At 32.8% G+C, this 25558-nt stretch overlaps 1 protein-coding gene across 6 annotated transcripts; it reads left to right on the forward strand.

The window, feature by feature from the left end:
- Nucleotides 1–890: 890 nt before the first annotated feature.
- Nucleotides 891–25388, forward strand: LOC145331463 (vitellogenin receptor-like). 6 transcript variants are annotated; one of them, XM_080176131.1, is made up of 27 exons: nt 905–1172; nt 2773–2830; nt 3296–3359; nt 3813–3969; nt 6134–6239; nt 8778–8845; nt 9557–9647; nt 10098–10203; nt 10688–10756; nt 11219–11334; nt 11748–11890; nt 13315–13562; nt 13963–14465; nt 15132–15289; nt 16185–16751; nt 17163–17252; nt 17588–17655; nt 17958–18017; nt 18315–18406; nt 18904–18973; nt 19220–19322; nt 19882–19977; nt 20342–20447; nt 21330–21389; nt 21668–21718; nt 22463–22553; nt 25202–25388. In XM_080176131.1, exons 1-27 carry the CDS (start codon nt 1123–1125, stop codon nt 25273–25275), a joined length of 3465 nt encoding a protein of 1154 aa, XP_080032257.1. In that variant the 5' UTR covers nt 905–1122; the 3' UTR covers nt 25276–25388. The 6 variants fall into 6 exon arrangements, with proteins under 6 accessions (XP_080032256.1, XP_080032257.1, XP_080032258.1 ...); XM_080176130.1 differs by lacking the exon at nt 3296–3359 and having other exon boundaries at nt 891–1172; nt 2773–2894; XM_080176132.1 differs by lacking the exons at nt 905–1172; nt 2773–2830; nt 3296–3359 and adding an exon at nt 2988–3080.
- Nucleotides 25389–25558: the final 170 nt, after the last annotated feature.

Raw genomic sequence — 25558 nt, forward strand, 5'->3', positions numbered from 1 at the left:
TGGTAATGATTATAGAGTTGCTACGGTTTTTAAATCGTACCTAACTACTACAGGAATCATCATGCAAAATTTGAAATCGATAGGACAATTCTAACATGCCTAAATTAACAAATAAAAGCTATCAATCTCGGACGGACGTACGGACCGACCCTAATTATAGAAAAGCTTCGCTTTTGATAATTTGTATATTAATGAAACAAGATGTAAATCTGTCAGTTTTTAGCTAAGGATATCTCTAAAATTTTCTTATATGAACAGGGAAGGTTTTTAACTATTTTAAGAAGGCGTTTTTATTTTCTGTTTTTAATCTAAAATTGAAAGTGAAGGGTTGAATTTAGTCCAGGGGTGGAGCCGCAAGTAAAAAAAATGCAAATTATTATTGTGAAATATACAAGAATAACAGCATTTTACTGGCATTTTATGATCATGAGAAACAGAAAAATATCTTTGATTTAGGATACATTATACAATAATTATACAATTTACAAGGGACGATTTCTCTTGGGAGGATGGCGGTACACTCCCCCAAAATTGTTATGAACCTTCCCTAGACCTACAAGCTATATTGTAAAGGAGAACCATGTCGGTTCAGTGGTTACATAGATCTTTTGATAAAGACAGACTGTGCTTTAATATAATACATATTTTGTACAAATTTTTTACCTCGCCAAGAAATAACGACAATAAAAAAAAGAAATATTCCCTAATGAAAAATTAGAACAAAGTTCAAATTAATAATAACGAATATACATAGATTTTTAAATAGAATTATTCAATTGTTTGATACATAAGAATATTAAGATAATGTTTTTTTTTTAAATTTCGTATGATATATTCTTACCAGAAAAAAATTAAAAAGTAAATAGTCAAGAAAATAATTTTTCGATAGACATAAAAAATAACACAAATTCTAAGTGCTGATTGCAAGTTTTTAGTCTTTTAATATTTTTATCTTTTAGCTATTTTTTTTAGAGCGATTTCCCGCCGTTTTGTTGCAACACTGGTTTGTACTGCTTGTACGAATTATGTAAATATATGATTAGTATAATTTTATCTATCTTGCACTCAACTCCTGTACACCCCCATTGTGATTGACTGATTAATTTAAATTCTTGTGACAATATGTGGACTTGTTCGTTTTTATTATTACTGTATTTACAAAGTATTTTATGGTGAGTTAATAATGGCTTCAGTGGTTGGTCTATAGTTTTAGTAGTAAAGCTACTCTATAATTTACTTTGTCCGTTCGTTAGTCTGTTACGTTATGGGAAACACGTGAGTTCCGTTATTAAAGATTTATTTACTTGTTCCGTTGGTATGTTAGTCCTGGTACATTTATTAATATTAAAATGTTAAGATAATGTTTTTGATTTTTCTCTACTTGTTTAAACAATTGCTCATAACATCATATTGTCCGAATTCCCATCTATTATTTGTGCTCAGATTTTGTTACTTTAACCTTAAATTGTATATCTATAATGAATTCAGTTCTGTTATATAATTTTTATACCCATTTTGTACTACTTTTCTCACTTTACACTGATAGAAAACAGGGTCCGTATGTTCGTATGCCCTTAACGTTAATTTAAATAGGTTAGAATTGTCCAATTTATTTTAAATTTTGCATGGTGATTCCTGTAGTAGTTAGGTACGATTTAGAAAGCGTAGCAACTCTATAATCATTACCAAAATGTCCGTACGTCCATTTTAAACATGTTGATTTTTTTACTTTTTTAACAACAAATTTTTATGTGATCTAATCATCTGATTGATCTGATTTTTGGTATATTGATTCCTGGGACAACAAAGTATAATGTTGTAAGCGAAGCAACTCTATAATCAAGTTCTAGTTATATAAGTATGTCCATGAACATTATCCTGTATAAAGCAGTTTTCAACAAATTTACTTAGTTTTGCTTCGACTCTTATACATTTATATTTTGATTATTCAGTTCTGACACTATATTAGTGTTTATGTCCGTTTGTCCTACCGTTTCAGTGCTTCGCTTTTATGGATGTTGTCATCCTTGTTTTTATAACTTTTACCCTAAATTATATATCTATAATGCATTAAGTTTGTTTTATAATTTGTATTTCCATTTTGTACTACTTTTCTCACTTTACACTGAAAGAAAACAGGGTCCGTATGTTCGTACGCCCTTAACGTTAATTTAAATAGGTTAGAATTGTCCTATTTATTTTAAATATTGCATGCTGATTCTTTTAAGAGTTAGGTACGACTTATAATCGTTACCAAAAAGTCCGTACGTCCATTTAAAACAAGCTTTTTTTACTTTTTTTAAAAACAAATTGTTGTATGTTAAAATTATCCTATTCATCTGATTTTTTGAATACTTATTCCTACTACAAAAAGGTACAATGTTCTGAGCGAGGCATCTGTATAATAAAGTCCTAAAAACGTTAGTTCTTAAATAGTATTATGTATGTAATCAAATTTTCTTACACTTTTGTATAGACTTAATATTAAGTTTATTCAGTTCTGACATTCTACAATTGTTAATGTTCGTTTGTCCTTCCATTTCAGAGCTTTGCTTTTATGGATGTTGTCCTTATTTTAATTTTGCTTTCAGACTTTTTTTTACATTTTGTGCGTAGCATCCGTATAAGTATCCGCATCTGTGTCACTGACTGAGTGACTTGCTCCTTTCAATAGGTATTAAACCCCCTATTCATCTTTGCATCTATGACGTTTTTGTAATATCCATAACATTTGAGTGTAGTTATCATAATCTATAAAGTTATTTTATTTAGTTTGACGTGTAAAGATACGGAGTATGAGTGCAAGATATCTGGACAGTGTATAGATAAGGTGCACAGATGTGACGGGGTCATAGACTGTCACGCGGCAGAAGATGAACATGATTGTCCACTAGGTAACATATCTGAATAGTGTATAGACATGGTGCACAGATGTGACGGGGTCACAGACTATCACACAGCTGAAGATGAACATGATTGCCCGCTAGGTAAGATATCTGGATAGTGTATAGACATGGTGCACAGATGTGATGGGGTCACAGACTATCACACAGCTGAAGATGAACATGATTGTCCGCTAGGTAAGATATCTGGATAGTGTATAGACATGGTGCACAGATGTGATGGTGTTACAGACTGTCACGCAGCTGAAGATGAACATGATTGTCCACTAGGTAAGATATCTGGACAGTGTATAGACATGGTGCACAGATGTGATGGTGTTACAGACTGTCATGCAGCTGAAGATTAACATGATTGTCTGCTAGGTAAGATATCTGGATAGTTTATAGATAAGGTGCACAGATGTGACGGGGTCACAGACTGTCACGCAGCTGAAGATGAACATGATTGTCCACTAGGTAAGATATCATATGGTAAGTGTATAGTAGACATGGAGCACAGATGTGACAGGGTCACAGACTGTCACGCGGCTGAAGAACATGATTGTCAACTAGGTTTGTCATTTGTTTACAGAAATATTTTAGTAGGGAATCTTATCAATAATTTCTATTTGTCTAAATGTCTGACCGTAGCTTATTGCGGAGAATGTTATTTTCTTTGCTGCTACTTAAGATGAACTGCTTTTTTATAAAAATAAACTATGTGACTAAATTTCAATGAGCATCCAGTATATACTTATTTTGGTCCGTCAGTCTGTTAATCATGCCACAAAAAAATAAACCTACAAAAGCAAAGAAGTTTTTAAAATTATTCTTTGACACACGATACATCTGCTCTTTAGATATATTTGTCTGTATTTCTATCAATAATTTTTTTGGTTTACTGACATGTATGTATCCTTCTTATTTTAGTATGTAACGTCGAAGAAACCTTATGCAATGATAAGCTGAGATGCGTAGACAACAAGTTATTGTGTGATGGCTATGAGGATTGTCACGATGGTTCTGATGAGAAGTTTTGTCCTCCAGGTGCCACCAAATATCATACCTGCGATGCTGACCATTTCAGGTAAATGTTTTGTCCAGGGAGGGAGGAGACATTGGGCTGATTATTACACTGATCCTCATTTATATTAACTTTCTCATTCGTTGGTCCAACAACTTTGGAAATTTTTATTGAATTTTGATTGAAGTCAGTTCATTAAGTTGAGTGTTAAAACGTTTTAATCTTAATTGCGAAATTTTTTTGTATAATCATTGGGATTTATATCAATTTATATATAAGCTATTGTTTTATCCCTTATGATCCATGCGTTTTGTCCCTCATTTTTAAACTTAAGGAAATCTGATAGTTTTCTTTAAAGTAGCAGAACTATCTTACATTATTCTTTGTTTTACATGTGTAAATTTGTCGGGGATGAAAGTATTTTTGTTATTACTCAAAATAGACTTCTGAATTGTTTTGTGAAGATTCACCAGCTGAGAAATAGCATCTATTTATATAATATACAAAATCAAAATCCTTAACCTTTATAAAACACAAAAATATCTTATTCTTCAAGACCTTTGAATTATGCTCCATCCTTTATCCATGACGTTTCTGATTTGCTTCTTATGGAAAGGAATAGATAATATGTGCATACATTGACGGGGGAAAATTTTTCTCCAATTTAGGTTGACAACATTAACTTTCTTAATTGGTAGGTTCTTTCATATACATGGTTGGACCCTCAGATGTAAAAACTTTATTTTAGTGTTTGGCCAAAATGACTTAGCAATTGTATGTGTAAGTACGTCTAATAACACCCTTTGCTATTTTTAAAATCCTAGAAAAATTTTTTTGCAAGAAAATTGCATAAATTCGCAACCTTTTTTAGAACCACTATATAACTCGAGTTTTAAAACTTTTTATATAAAATCCTTTTTACAAAAAATATCAATAATTACTTAAAATTAAACCTGAAAGAAAAAAAATCTCATTACACGTGTTAATTTGCATGTTTTAGGTCTTTTTTTTGAGGAAAGTATAACTTCCACATTTTTGACAATAATTATATTTTTTTAACATTTCAAAGTAAAATATAATAAAACTTAAACGATTTTTCTTGAATTATCAGTTGAAAATTTCATCAAACATGTAATTTAAGTGATGAAAATTTAATAAAATCATTTTTTGAATGTTTAGAATTACCAATTTTCTACATTTAAAACAAAATGTTAACAAAATTTAAAAACATTTTAACATATAACTTCAAAAATCAATAACATTTTATAAAAAGATGTTTCAAAAAATAAATCATTAAAAGGTATTAAAATGCATTTGAAATTACTTAAAATTAAAACGAGAACATCTTTTTACACTGTATTCTGTGTAATAGAGTTTAAATGACATGATTAGTTAATGAAATATTTCCTAAACTCATTAAGCCTTTTTGTGACTATATTAAAAATAATTTATTTTGTTTTATATTGTTTTTTTATTCAAATATTTGACAAAATTTTCCCTACGTCAATAAAATAAAGTCAGTTTTTTACTGTTTCCAGGTTTTTCTTTATAATTATAACAATTAAATATAATATAAATCTTCATTATCTTTTATTTGAATTATCATACACATTAAAATGTAAAGTATATTGAGTACACTAAGACTACGGCTCTGTTCTATTGAAATAAGGTTGCAAAAAGAGGGGTTCTGAAAGTAATCTACCTAATTTTTTTAAAAGAACCAACAAGTACTGTCAGTATCTTTTTTCTTGTAATCTAGCAGACAATCAAATCATAACACAATTTTCATGATAAAATATTCAGGTTTCTACTTCACATTTTAAAAAATATACTGATCAATAAAATGTTCAAAATTTTACTTTGTACTAATTGAAAAAATATGTTGTAATTCTTATTTTAAAGTTACATTTTTATCCCTGACAAAATCATAGACGACTTTTAAAGGCATCTTATCTAAACTTTTTGAAGAAAAACTTAAAAACGTTAATTAAGTATGAAAACTATTTTCTTCGATTTTTCTGAAGTTATTATCGCATTCTATGGGTTTTTTATTATCATTTACTTATATCGAAAGTGCTAAACATTGTACCCTAACTTATTCATTTAATAAAAAAACAACCGTGTATAGTAGGATGGGAGAAGATGGGGTATTTTAGCCAGCTGGGAGTAACACTATTAGAGTACATTGTGCAACATCCAAGTAAATGTAAATCGATTGTATTTCTAGTTGTACCGGAGACCACTTTTGTTTGCCAAATATTTACTGGTGTGACGGGGACAATGATTGTGAAAATGGAGAGGATGAAAAGGAGTGTACTGGTGCTATTGTACAGGTATAATATTTACTGGTGTGACTGGCACAATGATTGTGAAAATGGAGAGTATGAAAAGGAATGTACTGGTGCTATTGTACAGGTATAATATTTACTGGTGTGATGGGCATAAAGAATTGTGAAAATGGAGGGGATGAAAAGGAATTTACTGTTGCTATTGTACAGGTATAATATTTACTGGTGTGACGGGCACAATGATTGTGAAAATGGAGAGGATGAAAAGGAATGTATTGGTGCTATTGTACAGGTATAATATTTACTGGTGTGATGGACACAGTAATTATGAAAATGGAGAGGATGAAAAGGAATGTACTGGTGCTATTGTACAGATATAATATTTACTGGTGTGACTGTCACAATGATTGTGAAAATGGAGAGGATAAAGGAATCACAGTGAGCCCAGGAATCCAACTTTGTGGAAAAAATTATTTATGCCCAAAATCGAACTTTAGAAAATCAATTATTTTAAAAGTCCATGTTAAAATTCATCATATTAGAGGAGGTTTGCCATTTTAAATTAATGAAAAATTTAAAAATTAAAGTTTTTATGGCCTTCTGAAGTTGTTACCCTGGAATTCACGAAATTTAGATACAAAAATCTCCCAAAAATAATATTTTTAAATTTTTTTTGTTTTACTTGCCATTTAATCAAATATTAACTTAGGACGTAATGTAATAACATTTTAGAAAGGTTGGGCAATTATCTAACGCTGGATAACAAGAAACTAAATAGTTTTGTATAAAAAAAACCTCTTGAATCCATATTAAAGAAAGTTGGTGAAAATGCAAAAAAAAGCACGTTGAATATTTTTTTAAGCTCTGATTCAAATACCTTGATCTTTTTAGCAACGAGGTGAAAATTTTTAGGATGAAGTTCTAGCATTAATTAGGCAATATATAAGAGGATCCCATTGGTCTTATCAACTTTCACCTAGTTGCTTAACCTCTATAGATATTTTTGTAAAGGTCATTTTAAGCTATTTTTAGTGTATAATCCTTATATAATTTGTTGCCGGATTTCATTATAGAGAAAAATCCTTTTACAGGGTAAAAATCTGGCAAAATGCCTTTCCGAAAAATCATGGCATAAAATTTTCCCACCAGTGGTGGAAAAGTTAGAGCACCTCAAAATAAAATTTTACTATGCCCTTGTGTATTGGACCCTGAGGGCCTCCTGGAGGAGCTACCAGAAATCCAAAGGTATCTTTAGAACCACAATGGCCGGCTCTAACTGCACTCAGAAGAAGTCAGAGATAATTGCCGGCCGCCTTCCGTACTTTAATTGGCGGCAAAGTTAGCACACCAAAAAAATGACAATTTTTTGTTGTGTTTTTTGCACACAGGGCGGCGTGTGTTTGTGGCGCAGCCACCTGTATTACCACTTTTTTGTAGGTCATTCCAAGCCGGATTGGCGGGTGTGCGACCAGAGGTGGTCTGACCGGCCGTTTGGCCGACAGCCGCAGTTAAAGGTCGCAAAAATTGTCAAAAATTGAAGTTTTTGAGGATTTTTGGCATGCCAGTGCAGCCAGACTGCTTGGCTGACAGGCCTGGGACACAGGTCACCTGACACATTGGGCCATTGACCATCTTTGCTATTTTGCACAATTTTTTTCCCATTACTTCCCTGGCCGTGATGGCCATTCAAAGTGGCCTGGGTCAAAATCGACCAAAAACCAATTTTTGGGGGTGATATTTGGACCCCCCAATCATCTAGAGAGGGAGGAAGGGATAATATTGTTAATTCTGTAAAAGGTACTATAAAAACCTTTTAATTAAAAAAAAAATTGTTTGATTTGGTTGAAAAATAAGGAAGTTATTAATTTTTTCCACAAAATTGGATTCCTGGGCTCACTGTGGGAATGTACTGGTGCTATTGTACAGGTATAATATTTACTGGTGTGCTGGGCACAGTGATTGTGGAAATGGAGAGGATAAAGGAATGTACTGGTGCTATTGTATAGGTATAATTCGAAACCGATAGATATCTGCAGGATTAGAACCGGTTCTCAGCCATGCTGATAATTCATGTATAGCATTGTATTAGACAGTTTTCCCTACAAATATTAAAATAATAATCTTAAAATTATTAACAGTTTTATTAGCACGGGTCCTTTGGCTTCATTGGTTTTCATTAAAGCTTCGGAAAACTTTCTATAATATGTTACGATAAAAAAAACTATTCTTGTTGAGAGATAATATTTTAAAGCCAAGGGTTGTGAATTATTGACTTAAATTTTTTTTGGAATAATTTATTCTATTTTATAAAGTAATAAGGTTTAAATAACTGTACTTCGCCAACATATTTCTTTATTTTAGAGAAGCTTCTATTAGATCCCCGGAGTGATATAAACTCTTATTTCAATTTGGTAATTGTTTTATGCTGATTTTCTTTCCTTCCATGCCCTTTCTAATCCAGTATAGAGCCTAGGGTGCATCCGCTAGTTAAAAATAAAAAAAAGTATTTGTCAATGTTACTTTGTCTGTTTAGTTAGTTAAACTTCATTTATATTTAAAAAATTAAAAGTATTTTATTCGTAGGATAACAGTGCTTGTCCTGAGCCTAACTATAAATGTTCTGATGCTGAAGAAACTTGTATCCCTGCCAGGTAGGAGTTCTTATGCTGGAGCTACTTGCTCCTAGAGACCTCCAGTAACAATCAAGCGGAAGGGAAGTCTACATACCATAGTTTTTAGTTTAGTTTTAAAGAGAAAAAAATGCCTGTTTTTTTCAAAAGGCGATTTATCTTTTAAGTGGTGGTACAAATGAAATATAAATCCTTCACACGACCTATAAGAAGCTACACTTTAGAGGAGGAGGACCATATCGGTTGAGTGGAAATTAAGACTCTTTAGACACATACAAAGATACTGTTACTTTCAGAAAAGCATTATTAAGGAAAATGCTGGGATCTTAAGGGATAAGACAATGGAGATTAAATATTGCATATTCCATTAATGCTAAGAAAAAATAACCCTTAAGGAGTTCATTTATTAGTGTGAAATTTAGGACAATTTAAATTTTTTAGGAAAAATACTTTTTTTGAGGGTAAAATTAGAGTAAATACCCCTAATCCCTATTGTTATTATTCATGTTTTTTTTGTGTATCACTTATGGATGTCGTCATCCTTAATATATTATTGTGATGATCAACCATATTTTTCCCTTCTCTTATAAAATGTTCCTTCTAGCTGGCTAGTGTAACTGAACCCCTCATCCACCTCGTTTACTGGAGGAAAGTACTACAGTAGTAAACTAGATTAAATAAAAAAACTTGCACTGTTCTAATATTCACGTTTAATTTATTAATTATACCTAGGCATTATTGTGATGGAGAACCTGACTGTTTGGACGGCAGTGATGAATTTGACTGTGGCAATACAACTCATCATCTGGACTGCCTTGCTGAGGTATTAGATATATTATTGTTTGTTACACCAGTTTTTTATGCAATGCCCACAGCTTAATAAAAATAATTAATCTCTATCCAGCTTAGTTTTTCCATCCCCTTCTCCCTGAATGAACGAACTGACCAATAAATGTTCTCTTTATTAGCAACATAAAATAGACAATTTTTCCCTTGTTAAATATAACTACATTTACTATAAACATTGCTTTAAAATTGTAAAAAGGACTTTTTCTAAACAGACCCTAAACACAAAGGAATAGACCAAGAAGTCTGAAGTTGGGCATGGCAGTTGAAGTAAATTTCAAAAATAAGGGTTTTATGTATTATGATTTTCTTTAAATAAAAGTATCCATAACAGATAATAACCTTGGGAGGAAATAATGGTTTTAATTAAGGAAAAAAATTCTACGTTTTTGGATTAATATATTTCTATTAAGATTTAATTTTTTAGGGCAAATATGCTTGTCATGATGAATTTGGTAATGTTGAGGTGATGTGTCTCCACTTCAGTCAGCTGTGTGATGGTAAACCTCAGTGTCCTGGAAATGAAGATGAAGGTTTGTATCATTTTTATCCGGAGGGGGGGGGGGGCCCTTTTGTGACACCCCCCCCCCATTCCTTAATATTTCTGAAAACTTAAGACATAAAAAACATAAACAAAGTTTTAAAATTTGAAAGATTGCTCAATTATTTATCATTTAGTTACTTACCCTTCGGGCCTAATAAAACTGGTTTATATCTTAAACTTTATTATTTTACTATTCGTGGAAAGCTGGCAATAATACGATGCGACAAATAACTGTTTCTATTTTTATCAGATTTTTCTATTTCCAATTTGATTGTGGCAGGGAAAATTATCTCTAATTTAGCTTGCTAACATAAAACTCTTATATTGGTCAATTCGTTCATCCAGCGGAAGGGCATGGGGTAAAGGGGGAATTCTTATTTTAGCCCACTGCGTGTTTTTTTTTATTAGAAAACGTGAAAATATTGCAAAGATCTCTGTAATAATAAATGTTGTAACATTATTAAATATTTAAGGTGATTTCTGTAAATCCTCCGGATGCCAGAACTATGGCTGCCAACACGAGTGCATTGTAACGCCTAAAGGTAAACTAATTTAGTGGTGCTTCTTTTGTATAATTAGGGTATGTCCGACAGCAGGTCACTCCAGTGTCACTTTTGACTACTTGTTTATTTCTTCTGGCAAAATTTTTCCATGTTTCTGTTTGTGTTGTAGCCATAATTTCTTAGTTTTTGAACCTTATAAGTAGTGGAGTAAGACTAGGCACTTTTGTATAGCTTTAACTTCAAGTTTGACTTTACCCTCTTTCTCATGGTATCTATTCTTAAAGGGCTTTGTGAAAACAGATGACCCCCCCCCCCCCCAGGTTTAAGATTTTAAAAGTGGGTTTATTGTTCATACCCCATGCTGATTGGGAGTAGTTTAACCCTGCAGGGCTCTACCTCTATATAACATAACTGAACTGACTAAGAGTAAAACTACTTTATTAAAAGGTGTTTTATGCTCAGATAGGCACTTTGGGAGAAACTACCGCAATTTAAATTAAGGTGCTGAATGTCTGTGCAAAGCTGGTTACAAATTGTCATCTGATGGTAAAACTTGTGAGGATATCAATGAGTGCACTCAATATGGAATATGTGATCAAAGATGTACAAATACAGAGGTAACAAATTTAATGCAGTTATCTTGAGTGAAGCTACTCTGAAAGTTTTATCTAGTTTGGTATTTGCTCTATGGGCTCTTGTAGGATGGGGGAATGGGGGGGGGGTGTTTGTTAGAGTTTACCATCTATTAATTTTATTTCTATTGAAAGTGTGGATTAACCCTTCCCCAACTTCCTAGGAGATATAAAAAGCTTCATTAAGAACTATATCGGTCCAGTGGTTAGCAAGATCTTAGCCTACAAACAGACTAACAATGGCCTTCTGGTACTGTTAAATAAGGATTACTTAATGCTGGTTTAATTTCCCTTTAGTGGGTGGTGTCTTTTACTTTTGAAGGATTTTACTTTTAACATTGGCTGTCATATGATTTATTCTACAGGCATGAATGATTATTCATATTAAATCTATCCAGGGCAGTTATGAGTGCAGCTGTTTGGATGGTTACTCATTACAAGGAAAATCTCACTGCCAGCTGGTGGCTGGATCACCTGAACTTCTCATCACTTCTTTCAGCGAGTATGGCGGAGAAATCCGAAGCTTTAATCCCATCACCAAAGGAACATTACTGCTTTAGAATTTAATTTCAATATTAATTTGTATTTTCCTTATACTTCACGCCAGGATACAATTGAATCAAGACAAAATTAAGTGCCGAGCTCTGGGACCCATATATGGTGAAATTAGACATAAAATCATAATGATTCCAGGTAAAACCAAAATATTTCAGCGGGATCTTTTTGAGAAAATTAGATTTGAAAGTTTCAGGATCAATTTTCACCCCCTAGGAGTTGCCGTATAATCATGACAAGAAAAGCAAATATAATTTATTTTAAACTAGCGGCTACGCCCCTAGAGGTCTCTGGGGGGGCACTTGAGGAGAGAGTCAAATTTAATAACCCAATTTCTTATTGTAAATTTTAAAAGAAAAAGAAAAAAAAATTTGTGAGCGAAATTTTTTTTTTGGGGTGCCTTTCCCCTCATTTTTATTTAAATTAAAAAAATTAAAAAATATTTCTTTTTATGGATTTTTAATTTTTTTGGGAGGTTTGGGGGTATCCTACCCCTCAAAAAAAATAGTTATAAATCTTCCCAGGACCTATGAGAAGCTACCCTGTTAAGGAGAATCTGATTGGTTCAGCGGTTAGCGAGATCCTTTGGTACAGACACACAGATACAGATACACACACAGACAAACAAACATCCTGTTACTTTAGTATCAGGATTATGAACAACTTTGCTTTTATGAAGTCTTTCATAAAACCTCTCTATATATGATTTATTTAAGGCTGAATTTCCGTGACCTTAGCAAAGCAACTGATAAAAATGGCCATTAATTAACTCTCTTCAGGAGTGGTTTTATGGGGAACTTTATAAAAGCAAACTTGTTTAAAATTTTAAATAAATAATCTTTGCTTTTACTCCTAGGGGATGAAAATTGAACATGAAATTTTCAACTCTAATTTTCTCAAAAAGATCCCGCTGAAATATTTTGGTTTTACCTGGAATCATTATGGTTTTATGTCTAATTTCACCATACGTAGGTCCCAGAGCTCAGCACTTTTATCTTGATTCAATTGTAGCCTGGTGTGACTTATTAAGGTTCAGCAATAGAATTATCTATTACTTTTGAATTAAAAGAAACTATTTGATTTATTACTTAAAAGACTAAAACAATATAGATATTTATGTATAAAGATACTTTTTGATTTACATACATAAATATATATAATATAAAAGAAACTGAATGTCTGTATCTGTTACATTGATTTTTTTTCCACCCTCCAAGAGAAAAATATGAATCAAACCTTTAAAAATTTAAATTTTTTTAAAATTAAGATTGAAAATAGGGACAATAAAGAGGCCTTTATGGGGGACGCAATAAAAGGAATAATTTTCTTTTCTTACTGTTATTTTTTACGTCTTTTTGTAGCTATCCTGAAGAGGATATACCAAGAGGATATAGCAATTGTTTATATTACAGAATACTTGTTGATGGTTGAGAATCTGACCGTTCCAGTTGGTGTTGGCCATCATGACCTCTTCCATGCTCTTGTGTACACTGACGCCCACCAGGATCATCCTGTTGTTGAATACTATTCCCTGGTTGAGCAGGAGAGGAATAAGGAGTTCCCCAAGGTAACACTTGTGGAGACAGGTCTGGAGATGCCTGAAGATCTTGTTGTGGATTCTATTTCCAATATTGTCTATTTTACAGATTCTGTTAAAGGTAATAAAACTAATATTAGTAGCAAAGATACTTTATAATTTTTGTCTTTAAGTGCATAACATTGGGTAAATAAAATGCTGTTTTAATATAATGATTCGCGCACTTTTTTTCTGTCTTTCCTACAGTTCATGCTTCAAATGACAAAATACTTATTTTTAGAAAAATTTAGTGATTCTTTTGTTTGAGAAAAGTTTTTCTTATTTCTTAATTTATAATTACTAAATATATGCTGAATCTTTGTCTGTCTGTACATAATTGTCTTTCTTGTGCTTAGCTATTTATGGATGCTTTTATCCTTTTTAAAATACATTTCATTTTATGTTTGTTTTTGTAATGTTTAGAGTATACATAGTTATATTTTACCCTAAACTAAATAAAAAATTTGAAATATTTCATCTAGGAACTGTATCAGCCTGCAGCATTAATTCAGCCAACAACTGTTCTGTAATTAAAACTAATCTGGACAAGCCCCGCGGCCTAGCTCTTCATTCCACCAAGAAATATCTGTATGTTACCGAATATGGTAGAGTACCCAAGATTGTTCGCATGTCCCAGGATGGTTCAAACTCTGTAAATATTTTGTCAAAAAGTGTGAGCCAACTTCTGTCCACACCCAACTGTATATTTGTTGATGAGACTATTGACAGGATCTTCTGGGCTGATGCTGACTTTGGTACAATTTCCAGTGCTAAGCTCGATGGTTCTGATATCAGAGTGGTTGTTCAGGACAACCATCATCCATTTGGAGTGGCTGTTCTAGAGGATCGTGTGTACTGGACAGATTGGCAGTATTATGTCCTGAGGTCTGCTAATAAATTTACTGGTAATGATATCCGAACTGAAATAACCTCAAACAAATGGCAACTGAATGGAATCAAGCTTCATATCACTAAAAGCGTACAGGTAGGTTAATAACTGAAATTGAGTGAATTTTATTTACAGTTTTCTTGTGAAATAGGGGCTGTGTTTCACCCAATTCAGTTAATATAAATTGCCGAAAATTCATTAATTTTGTTGCCTTTAGCTGGCATAAAACTTGTTATTTGATGCAGTTAAAGGGAAGTTTACAAGAAGGCGAAAAAAAGATTAGGATTGTGGGAAATTTTAACTTTAAATTGTTATAATCTTGGTCTCTTGTCCCTGTTTGTGAAGATTAAACTTTACAGGATATAAAGTTTTCAATAAGATCCTGTAAAACAATTTTTTGTTCTTACATTCAAAAAATCGAAAAATTTAAATAGCAACCAAGGTTATCGTAGAAAGCATTATGTAAAAGGACAACCTGCCCATAATTGCATGACCTTCAGGAATTTAAAGGGATAAGACAATAGCCGATAAATTGGTGTTAGTCCCCAATGGTGCACAAATTAACCCTTCTGTGGATTGAAATTAGTTGTTGAAACATTTGGACATACCTTTATTCAACCAATCAAAATTCAAATAAGGTCCCCAAGGTTGTTAAGCTAATAATAAGATTTTAGGAACAAGTGTTAAAAACAGCCTATTGCCCCCTTCCTCCCTGATTACCTTTATCATGTACTGGAATAAACTACCTTTGCTTTTTTTCAGGAAATCGAGGCACAGGAGGACCCTTGTGAGAACAATGATTGTAGCCATCTTTGTCTGCCAAGTGGTGTTGACAAGTTTACCTGTGTCTGTCCAGAGGATATGTACCCTGGAATTGGGGGAACCAGTTGTGTCAATTATCCTATTGCTTATGAGAACAAGTAAGATTTATCATTAATTTGTCATAGGAATTCATATATTCTTACTTATATCCACGTATTTATTAGTTGGTATGGGCTATATTGATCTAATTAGATTTTGTTACTGCATTCTCAAATCCTGTAAATTACACTGGTACACAAAATCAGAGTTAGCTATTCTAACAAATAATTCTACAAAAAATCACGGAACCTTAAAGTATAAGGTGGTATATTTTGTTTTTGTCATGTAACTGAAGAGGGGTGGGAAAGGAGGGGAATGGGGTTGTGGGGAAATTTTTCTTTGTTATCAGAATATCATTTTCTTGTCCCTGACGCAAAGTTGTTTGTTATATAACTTTGGGTACTTCTAAGGAATTTTGATTAGATATTTCTCCTAATTAGTGGTGTTCATTAGGATATATAAGTTAGAAGGAATTTTAATGTTAGGGGAGATTTGAAATCTGCATCAAATTTTAAGGCTTTTTATAAAATTCATTTTTATGTATAATTATTTATCTAAAAGCGGAAATACAATTTAAGTTCATAAATTTTGACCAATAGGATAGGTGGATTGGAAACTACCTGCGCTCTAATTGGTTGAAAGATGTGCAACACTTAAGCTTCTCCTATCAGAGCAAAGATAATTTTTAATCAACCAATCACAAATGTCAAAATTAATTAACTTAAATTGTATTTCCGCTTTTAGATAAAGAATTATATTAACGAATTTTACAAAAAAATCCTTAAAATTTGATGCAGATTTCAAATCTCCCTCTAACATTAAAATTCTTTCCAACTTATATATCTTAGTGTTCATATTTATTGACCAATAAATTTAATCCACAGAAGGGGCAATTTTGGGGATGCCTTTAGATCACTGAAACTTCTATGGAATTTTTCAAAGATTTTTATCAAGGTTGTATGTGAGCAGTGGAAGCAGCATTTTGTCCTTGTCCCCCCAGAAACTTGGCACCATTCAGCTGGAAACTGTTGGCTTCGAGGCTGGAGATGTGAAGGTTGTCTCGACGGAAACATTTGGTGGTAACCTAGTTGCGGCCACTTCCAATCAAGATTTTGTTATTGTTGATACTAAATGGCAAAAATCTAACGTTATTGCTACAAACATTAAAGCAGATAGCATTTCCTATGACCATTTCAACTTTAACATCTTTTGGGTTGATACTGATACGAAATCTTTGAAAGTTATGTCTGAGAGTACCAAGGCTGTTAAAACCATTGTAAATTGCACACAGCCCAAGGCGTTGCATTATGTGCATAGTAAGCACAGACTAGCCTACATTGATGGCACTAATCTGCTGGAAACTGACATGAATGGCAATGAAATATACCTTCTTACCACTCATTTGCCTGAGGATGCCATAGGTTTGGTGTATGTGGAGCTGGACCAGGCTTATTACTTTGCGGATAAACATTTCATCTACAGATATGGACATAATGAGGCTACATATTCTGATGTTGCAAGGTAGCTACAAGTTTTATTAATATATTATTTTTTTGGAATTGAATTGATAGACGTTTTTAAGACCTTTAGAACCATATTCAATACTTAAGAAAATTAGCTTATTATCAAAAGAACAGTGTATTTATTTCATTAGAGATAATATTCTTCTACCATTACATATTTCATGTAAACCGTCAAAAAGTATAGACCTTTTAAATTTTAATCTTTAAAACCATTAGCTGCCCCAATAGCATCTAGAGATAGTGTATTCAAAGGTTTAAGAATGAAAAAAAACTAAATATAGCCTAAAACCACGCCAAAATTAAGTGAAGCTTCCCTAAAATGGAGAACTGTATCCGTTCTTTAGTTATAGAGATCTTAAGCTACAGAAAAAATCTTCATTATATATTTTAATCTTGCATTTAATTTTAGAGTGAAGTCTGCACCTGTTAGCTTGGTGAAGCAAAAGGGATATTTATATTGGACCCTCGAGCAATCAAATGAACTCTACTGGTTGGATAGGTAATTCATTTATTTTCAACTAGCGGCTACGCCCACAGAGACTTATAAGAACAGTTGATGTTGGGGGTGGAAACTACCCCCAACCACTTAAATTTTAGTTTTCTAAAGTAGATTATTCTTGGGATTTTTGTGGTATCCTCTCTAAAAATAACTACACCTTCCCTTGTCCAATAAGAAGCTACACTTTAAAGGAGAAAGAAAATTGGTTCAGTGGTTAGCTAATTTCTTAACACACACACATACACACCTCATTTTATATTTATTTAAGGATCAAACGCTCTTTATGAATTTACCCTTAATTTTTTTTTATATATGCTTGCTATGTTTTTTTTCAGTAATGCTGAAGTGCCTAAGGTGTTTTCCTTAACATTGAGAGATTTGAAAGTTGGAAATCTTCATCTTAGTAAGTTTTACAAGAAGTTGTTACTTTAGATTACAAAAAATAGTATTATTAAAGTGTATTTCTTAGTTAAAATAGTATTATTTTAGCCTATTACATAGTAAAAAAGGAATTAGTACAAGTTTAATACTTAGCAAGTTAGTATAAAAAGTATTATTTAGATTAAAAAAGTATCATAATAGTTATAAACTTATTTAACTAAAAAATAATTCATATCAAATAGATTTAAAATTTTAACGAAAGATTTTAAGATATAGGTTTTTCTGTAATAATCAGATTTATTCAAATGCCTTTTTAATGTTCAGGTGCAAGCAGCAACTTGATTGACAAATCTTTGGGTGCCTGTGGCACTAAATACTGTTCAGGTATTCTTAAATGTTTTTTTTTCTTAAGATCTTTATTAAATGTTTTTTCACTCCTTCTACAACAATTTCCAATGGTCCTCTCCTCAAGAAGGGCTAGTGAGCAAAGTAAACTACAATCCTTAATATTTAAATTAATTGGAAATAAGTAAGTTTTTTTTTCTTTTTGCCAGTGGGTAGTTACTGGTATCTGCAGTGCCTTAAACCTGCTTGGAAATCCTTTGTGCCTAATCATTATTAGACCTTGAGTAATTTTTAAAAAACCTTAACAAACTATCCTTTCACTTGTAAACTTTTTAGATATTTGTATGGTGTCTAGTCAGAATATTGCCTATTGTGAATGTGGAGATGGAAGAACAATTATTCAGGATCATCTGCTCAATACTTGCAAGGTAATTCATTATTTATCAGTGTTGCTTTAAATGTTCAACAATTTCAAGAAGGATGACAACATCCATTAGTTGTGAAGCACAAAAAAAATATTGATAAATCAGATAGGTTGAGTGTTATTGAAATTAGATAATTACCTTTTAAGGAAAAAAAAATATGTATAGGTATTGGTCTTTTGATGTTTTTTCGACGGACCAGCTGAATTATTTACTAGATGCTAATTAGTAGAAGAAATCTTCATAAAAAAAAATCAGCCCTCAATCTTTATTAGCAGCAGAGAAATTTTAGATTCCTCTTTCTTGTTGACTGAGTGACTTAATTACTATCAGGCTGAATGAGCATTCAAATTATAAAGAACCTTTAGTACTAAGAAGGGGAGGGGCTACTATTTGTTAAATACACACATACAAGTAATTGACACTCTGGTCCTAAGGTATTTAAAGCTATTTCGATGATTAATTTTTATGAAAACTATACAATACTAAGAATAATTATTCAGGTGAAAGAGAGTGATGTTAACCCGATCAAGATTGAGAGCACTCTGTACTCTTTGAGCAAGGAATATATTGGTAAGAAATATTCCATTCTTAAATTGAATTTTCATTAAGCCAAAAAAAACTGCAACTGTAGTTAATTTTTATTTAATCCATGAAATTTTTTATACTCTGATAGGCTATATAGGATGGGATACACTAAGATAACTTAAATCTAAAGGGGTTGGAGATACTCTCCCCAAAAATAGTAAGCAGTTAGCGAGATCTTAACCTAAGACACACAGATATGATCTTGTTACTTTTTAAAATGTTAATCTTTAGGTCTTATTGTCTGTTTGATTGTTGGTCTTGTGTTGGCAATAGTTCTGATGTGTGGATGTTGCTTTGTTAAGAAAAGAACTGCTCCTATGGAGTTCATTAACAGGTTATCACTTTAGTAAATTTTTCCTTATTTTAAACCTTATACACAAGATATAAAACTGGTTCTTTCCATTTAGTGTCTCTTGAGCACCGAACCTTTATCTTCTTTATTTTTTTTAAAGTCTAAATAGTGTTCTAGTTTAAGCCTGACTTAAAGTAATAAACAAATAAAAAACTAACTCTCCCCGTCCCTTCCTATCTTTTTAAAATATATTTCGAAATAAGGGAGGGGGTTTATCATTGCTTGAGGGTACTTTGTGTAATAGCGCCATTGAGTTTTTAATTGTTGAAAAGCTTTTCATAGAGCCATGGATGGTTACAGGTTACTGCCTTCTCTCCAGATACTAGGCTCGTATTCGATCATAGACTTCAAGGGTGGGGGTAAAATTCTATTTACCTCCCGCAACCTCGGAGACCCCCTAGATTTCCCACTCGGTTTTAAAAATTTTGTTGCCCTTAAACCTTTTAAACCGCACATTTTACCCACCTTTAGATAAAAACTTCCCTGATTGCAGCAGCTTAACCTAAAATATAAAATAGTAAGAATGAATTATAAATTTCAGGTCTTTTGGAAAATCCTCGAACCAGAGTGTTCAAGAATTATCCCCAGTAGCTTCTTACAAGAATAATGGCACCCTAAATGAAATATACAACCCAGGGTAACATTTATTTATGATATAGTAATTCAAATTTTAAAATTTTGATTGTGCTTATTCCCTTCAAATGCATGTTGAGTACTAAAACCCCTCCCCATTATTTTGAAAGGAGGTAGGGGGGGAGGGGTGTGAGAAAAGTTTTTCATTTGTTACTTAAAGTTAGGTTATTTGGCCTGCAGGTTTTAGTTCTGCAAGGTTAGAGCACTAAAGTGGGTTAGGTTTTGGGTTTCTACCCTCTAATAGTTTTAATTTATTTTAAAATTAATAGAGGTAGGTACATGCACTTAAAGGTAAAATTGCATTATTAAAAAAAAATTTATTTAAGATTTCTTTGTTGACAATCTAAATATATTTGCACATAATTCAGATATTATACTGTTAGCTTGGCTTCCTGTCCACCTTTGGCTACTAGTCAGAGCAATGCATCAGCAGCATATGCTCCTTCATTAACTGCATCCTTCCAGTCTGAACAGGTAGTTGCTAGTAATACTAAAGTCTATGCTCCATTATTCTCTGCATTCTTCCAGTCTGAACAGTTAGTTGTTAGTAATACTCTAGTCTGTGCTCCATTATTCTCTGTATCCTTCTAGTCTGAACAGGTAGTTGTTAGTAATATTCTAGTCTGTGCTCTATTATTCTCTGCATCCTTCCAGTCTGAACAGTTAGTTGTTAGTAATACTCTAGTCTGTGCTCCATTATTCTGTGTATCCTTCCAGTCTGAACAGTTGTTAGTAATACTCTAGTCTGTGATCCATTATTCTCTGTATCCTTCAAGTCTAAACAGGTAGTTGTTGTAATACTCTAGTCTGTGCTCCATTATGTGTATCCTTCCAGTCTGAACAGTTGTTAGTAATACTTTAGTCGGTGCTCCATTATTCTCTGTATCCTTCCAGTCTGAACAGGTAGTTGCTAGTAATACTCTAGTCTGTGCTCCATTATTCTCTGTATCCTTCCAGTCTGAACAGTTGTTAGTAATACTCTAGTCTGTGCTCCATTATTCTCTGCATCCTTCCAGTCTGAACAGGTAGTTATAGTAATACTCTAGTCTGTGCTCCATTATTCTCTGTATCCTTCCAGTCTGAACAGTTGTTAGTAATACTCTAGTCTGTGCTCCATTATTCTCTGCATACTTCCAGTCTGAACAGTTGTTAGTAATACTCTAGTCAGTGCTCCATTATTCTCTGTATCCTTCCAGTCTGAACAGTTGTTAGTAATACTCTAGTCTGTGCTCCATTTTTCTGTGTATCCTTCCAGTCCATGGCACACAATTCAATGAATTAACCTAACTATTTTCCTGTAAGCAGATTATCAATTAATCTGTAAAAATCATGTTTATGCATATCTTTCTTGTTTAGGAAAAGAAAGGAATTATTCCCAGTATCCTTAGAAGCATTAGAAAAATCAGAGATCCTAAGGTGTGTTTTTATTCTTCATAGCCAAATTTTCATTTTGTTCATTTTTCATTACTGTACTAGTTTATCTTTCAAAGTCTATGCCTTTGTTACATATATTTTCTATCCTATAAATCTTTGTTTTGATATTTTTGTATTATCCACTTTCTGTTATATGATCTCTATTTCAACCTAATAGTTTTGGATATTTAGAACCACAAGGGAAATGATTCTTATGTCGTTGATAATAGATTTCAAATGCTTCAAATGCTAGTCCCTTTTTTTATATTTTTTTATTTTAGATGTCTACATTAGATCTAGGAGCGAATGTATCTACTTCCTACGAATCCTTGGTAAGTTAATTATCGCAATATAACTGCAATAATATCATGCAAATTCTTTTAACATTAGATTTTGCAAAAAAAAAAGGTTAAGTTTCTTAAGATACTTGCATTTTGTTCGAGATGCTTTTCTGAAAGTATTGTGACTTTATATTGTGGGAATCATTATTCCAAAAATAAAATTAACAGGTTAATTATATTAAACAAAAAACGTTCAGACTTTCAAGCAAATCGTACCTAACTGTTACAGGAATCATTATGGAAAGTTTGTAATGTATATACCCGCGACCGTGGCTCAACACGTAGCGCATCTGCTAGTCGTCGGGAAGGTGATAGGTTCGAATCGGTCCGACACCGCGTCATAACTAAAGACGTTAAAAATGGTTCCCACTGCTACTATGTTAGATGCGCGAAGTAAATAGTTAGAGTGGGGGGAATGCCTTGGCCCAAAATAGGCGCAACTCGCTACCATGCACAGTTGGGACTTCTCAGAGTAAAGTCGGCATCTCAGAGAGTTGGTTGTCTGATGGGTGAATGGACGTTTTACACCGCAATCATAAGTATTGTATGTATGTTCCAAGGTGCATGGAGAGAGGTCTAGTACCTGAAGCGACACCTAGCCCCCTAGAGTCTTAACTCCTTGTAATGTTTGAACATGTATTTATTAACGATAAGAGCTATCTTTTAAGTATGGGTGTACTCATATTTTAGAAAAGCTTCGCTTTTAACAAGTTAAAGTAATATTTTTATGTTTAGTCGAGTGCAAAGAGTAGCTCTACCCCCAACAGTCACAAGAGAAAGATGGAGACTATTGAAGAAATTGATTCGGCCTGCTCCATGCATTCAGGTAACTGCGACTCTAGCATAGCCGCTCGGCTTTGGAGAGTTATATCTATTGCTGCTGTGTCAGATACGGGAAATGTCCTTGCCCCCTATAGGCGCAACTCCTTACTATTCTTATCTTTGGAGCTTCTTTTATCTTTCATTTTATATTAATATTTTATAGTATTATTTTTTCAGTAGCTCAGATTTTCTTTAATATAATGTATATAAATCCGTAAAGCTTTAAGGAAAATGTGATTTTATTCAGTGGCGTGCGAACCGAAGGGGGCATTTGGGGCAATCGCCCCCCCCCCTAGCGACCAAAACGCCCCCCCCTGCCCCCCCCTAGCAACCGCCCCCCCCTAAATGTTGAAAAATGCCCCATTTTGCCCCCCCCCCTGGTCAACAAAAATGCCCCTTTTTGCCCCCTACCCTATAAAAAGCAAAACTATCCCAGTTTCCAAAAAAAAGATCAAGAAATACTCAAAAAAAAAAAAATTTTGGCGCTTCGCACCATACAGACAGTTACTATTTATTTAACCTTACCAAATTTTTTAATTAGTGTAGAAATTAGATTATGAAAACAGTAAAAGTGTCTAACTATGATGTCAGAAAAAATTAACAATTAACCAATGAGAGGCCGCTATATATTTTACCATTGTGAATACTGGCTTCTCATTGATTAATTGTTAATTTTTTCTGACGTCATAGTTAGACACTTTTACTGTTTTCTTAGGTTATAATCTTTTTTCACTAAACATAACACAAAATTACCCCTTATATAGATTACAATTAGTTGATAAAATGTATGGAAACTTTACTTGATTAGCCAACCAATCAAAATTCCATTAAAGTCCCCAAAGTTGTTGAGCCAACGAATAAGAAAATTTTATATGAAATATTGGGGACTAGTGTAACAAATAGCCCAAAAACCCCTCCCTCCCTGCATATTTGAAGAAAAAAATTAGCGCTTCGCGCCCTTCCAAATGGTTTCTGCTTTTTATCACATTGTATAAACAACAAATATTCAATCAAAAAGTTATTTTATATAAAAAAGAAACAGCGTTGATATTTATCTAAGCCTTTTTCTCAACACTGTATGTCTGTCTAAATGAATAACTATATATGATGTCATATTATTTTCAGGATAAGTTTATCATTTTTTTGTGTACATACCCTTACAAACAGACATGTTTTTTTTATGGCAATTTTCATTAAAAACCCTTAAAACTAACTACACTCTATATTCTTTACTTGATAAAATAGGCCACTCTTGTTGTCTTTAATTGATTTTAGTTCAAAGGGGGAGTATAGGGTAGGATATGCTAAGGGGGAAATGTGATTTTTTCAACTGCAATTAAAAATAGAAGGCTAAAACTTAATGTTAACATTCCCATCATTATGGAGTATAATTAACTATTAAAAATTCATGAAGGTTTGACTGCTTTTCAGGACGTTTTTGGCTATTTTTGGCGTTTTTGTAACCCTGCGGGGAAATCACATGACCTAACTTAACCTAGAATAACCTATTAAAAGCTACTATGAAAATACGACGAAATGCCCCTTAAGAGGCGTTGCCACAAAAGAGACTATACCCCAAAGTTTTCCATATTTCTAAGGGATTTTTATATCTGTAGATGAAAGGACAAGTAATTTTTTTTATTTTTTACATAGATAAATTTTTTTGTGGATTATAATATTAGGAAAAAAAAAATTTCTCGCTGTTTCTAGCATCCAGTATGTAATTTACTTTGACTGTCATCACACAACATACAGGAAAAAGGATTTGTGACTTTTTCTACCTAAAATATATATTTATTTCAACAGATGCTCTTTAAATCTACTTGTCTGTATTCTTATTAATGATTTTTTGTGCTTTGCTACTTAAATGTGCTTAATGTTGTCATCCTTGTTGTCATACAATAAAGAAAAATTTAAAATCAGTTTTACATATTAGGTTAATTTTTGGTAAATAATTTCCAAAATGAGTGTTTTTATCTCCCACCCCAAAAATATTTTTAATGGGATTATTCATCCTTCCTGCTGAGTTTTTATAACATCCCCTTCCACCCATAAAAAATGTTATGTGGTGGGGGGGGGGGGGGGAAGGTTAAATTATCTTCTGTATTTTTTTTTCGAAGATGCTTTCTAGCTCCCTTGCCTTCGGTCATTGCCGGGGTGGGAGAAGGGATGGGGGAGAAGAGATGGGGGGGAACAGATGGGGGGGAACAGATGGGGGATATAAATGGGAAATAGGGATGGGGAAGGGATGGGGAAGAAGATAATCAAATAATCCCACCCCTTAAAACGCCCTTATTTAAAATTAGTATATATAATCAAAATGCCCCCCCCCCCCTAAAGCAAAGTGCCCCCCCGGGGCACTTTGATTTAGGGGGGGGCAAAATTTTACAAAATCTTCAAAATGCCCCCCCCTAGACAAAGTGCTTCGCACGCCACTGATTTTATTAGCTGCTATTTTTGTTAATTTGCTGTTTTTTGTAAATATTTGTGAAACAACTTACATCTAGTATTTAAACATCAAACATAAAGATAAAATAAAAGGTTTAGAGATTTTTTCAAACAAATTACTTTCTGTTATTTAAATCTATTTGATCGCATTTTCACAACTTTGTCTTTTGTTATTTATGGATTTTTTCATCCTTATTATTTCAGGTGGGGAAAACTCCATGGAAGATGATGATTTCAGTGTTAGCAGTGACACTGTTCAACTAGTGTCAAAATATTAAACTAAGTATTTACTGTGATATGAACTATTTATAATAATGTCTTGTAATTTTATGTAATATAGAGGATTTTAGTATTTATAATCAAATAAAGTATGTAACAAATAATAAAAAAACTGTTTTTGTGCGGCTTCGACAGAGTTTTTTAGTTAGAATTTTTATTGGATTGTTATTTTTCATTTAATTATAGTATTATATTCTTGAGTTGTCGCGAAACCTTTGTATAATTTTTATATTCGTTTTGTTAAAACTAAACCATACAATCTATTGAAGATGAAAGCGACAA

The sequence above is a fragment of the Acartia tonsa genome, chromosome 11, assembly GCF_053477335.1.
Source record: "Acartia tonsa isolate MP-2025a chromosome 11, ASM5347733v1, whole genome shotgun sequence".
NCBI lineage: Eukaryota > Metazoa > Arthropoda > Copepoda > Calanoida > Acartiidae > Acartia > Acartia tonsa.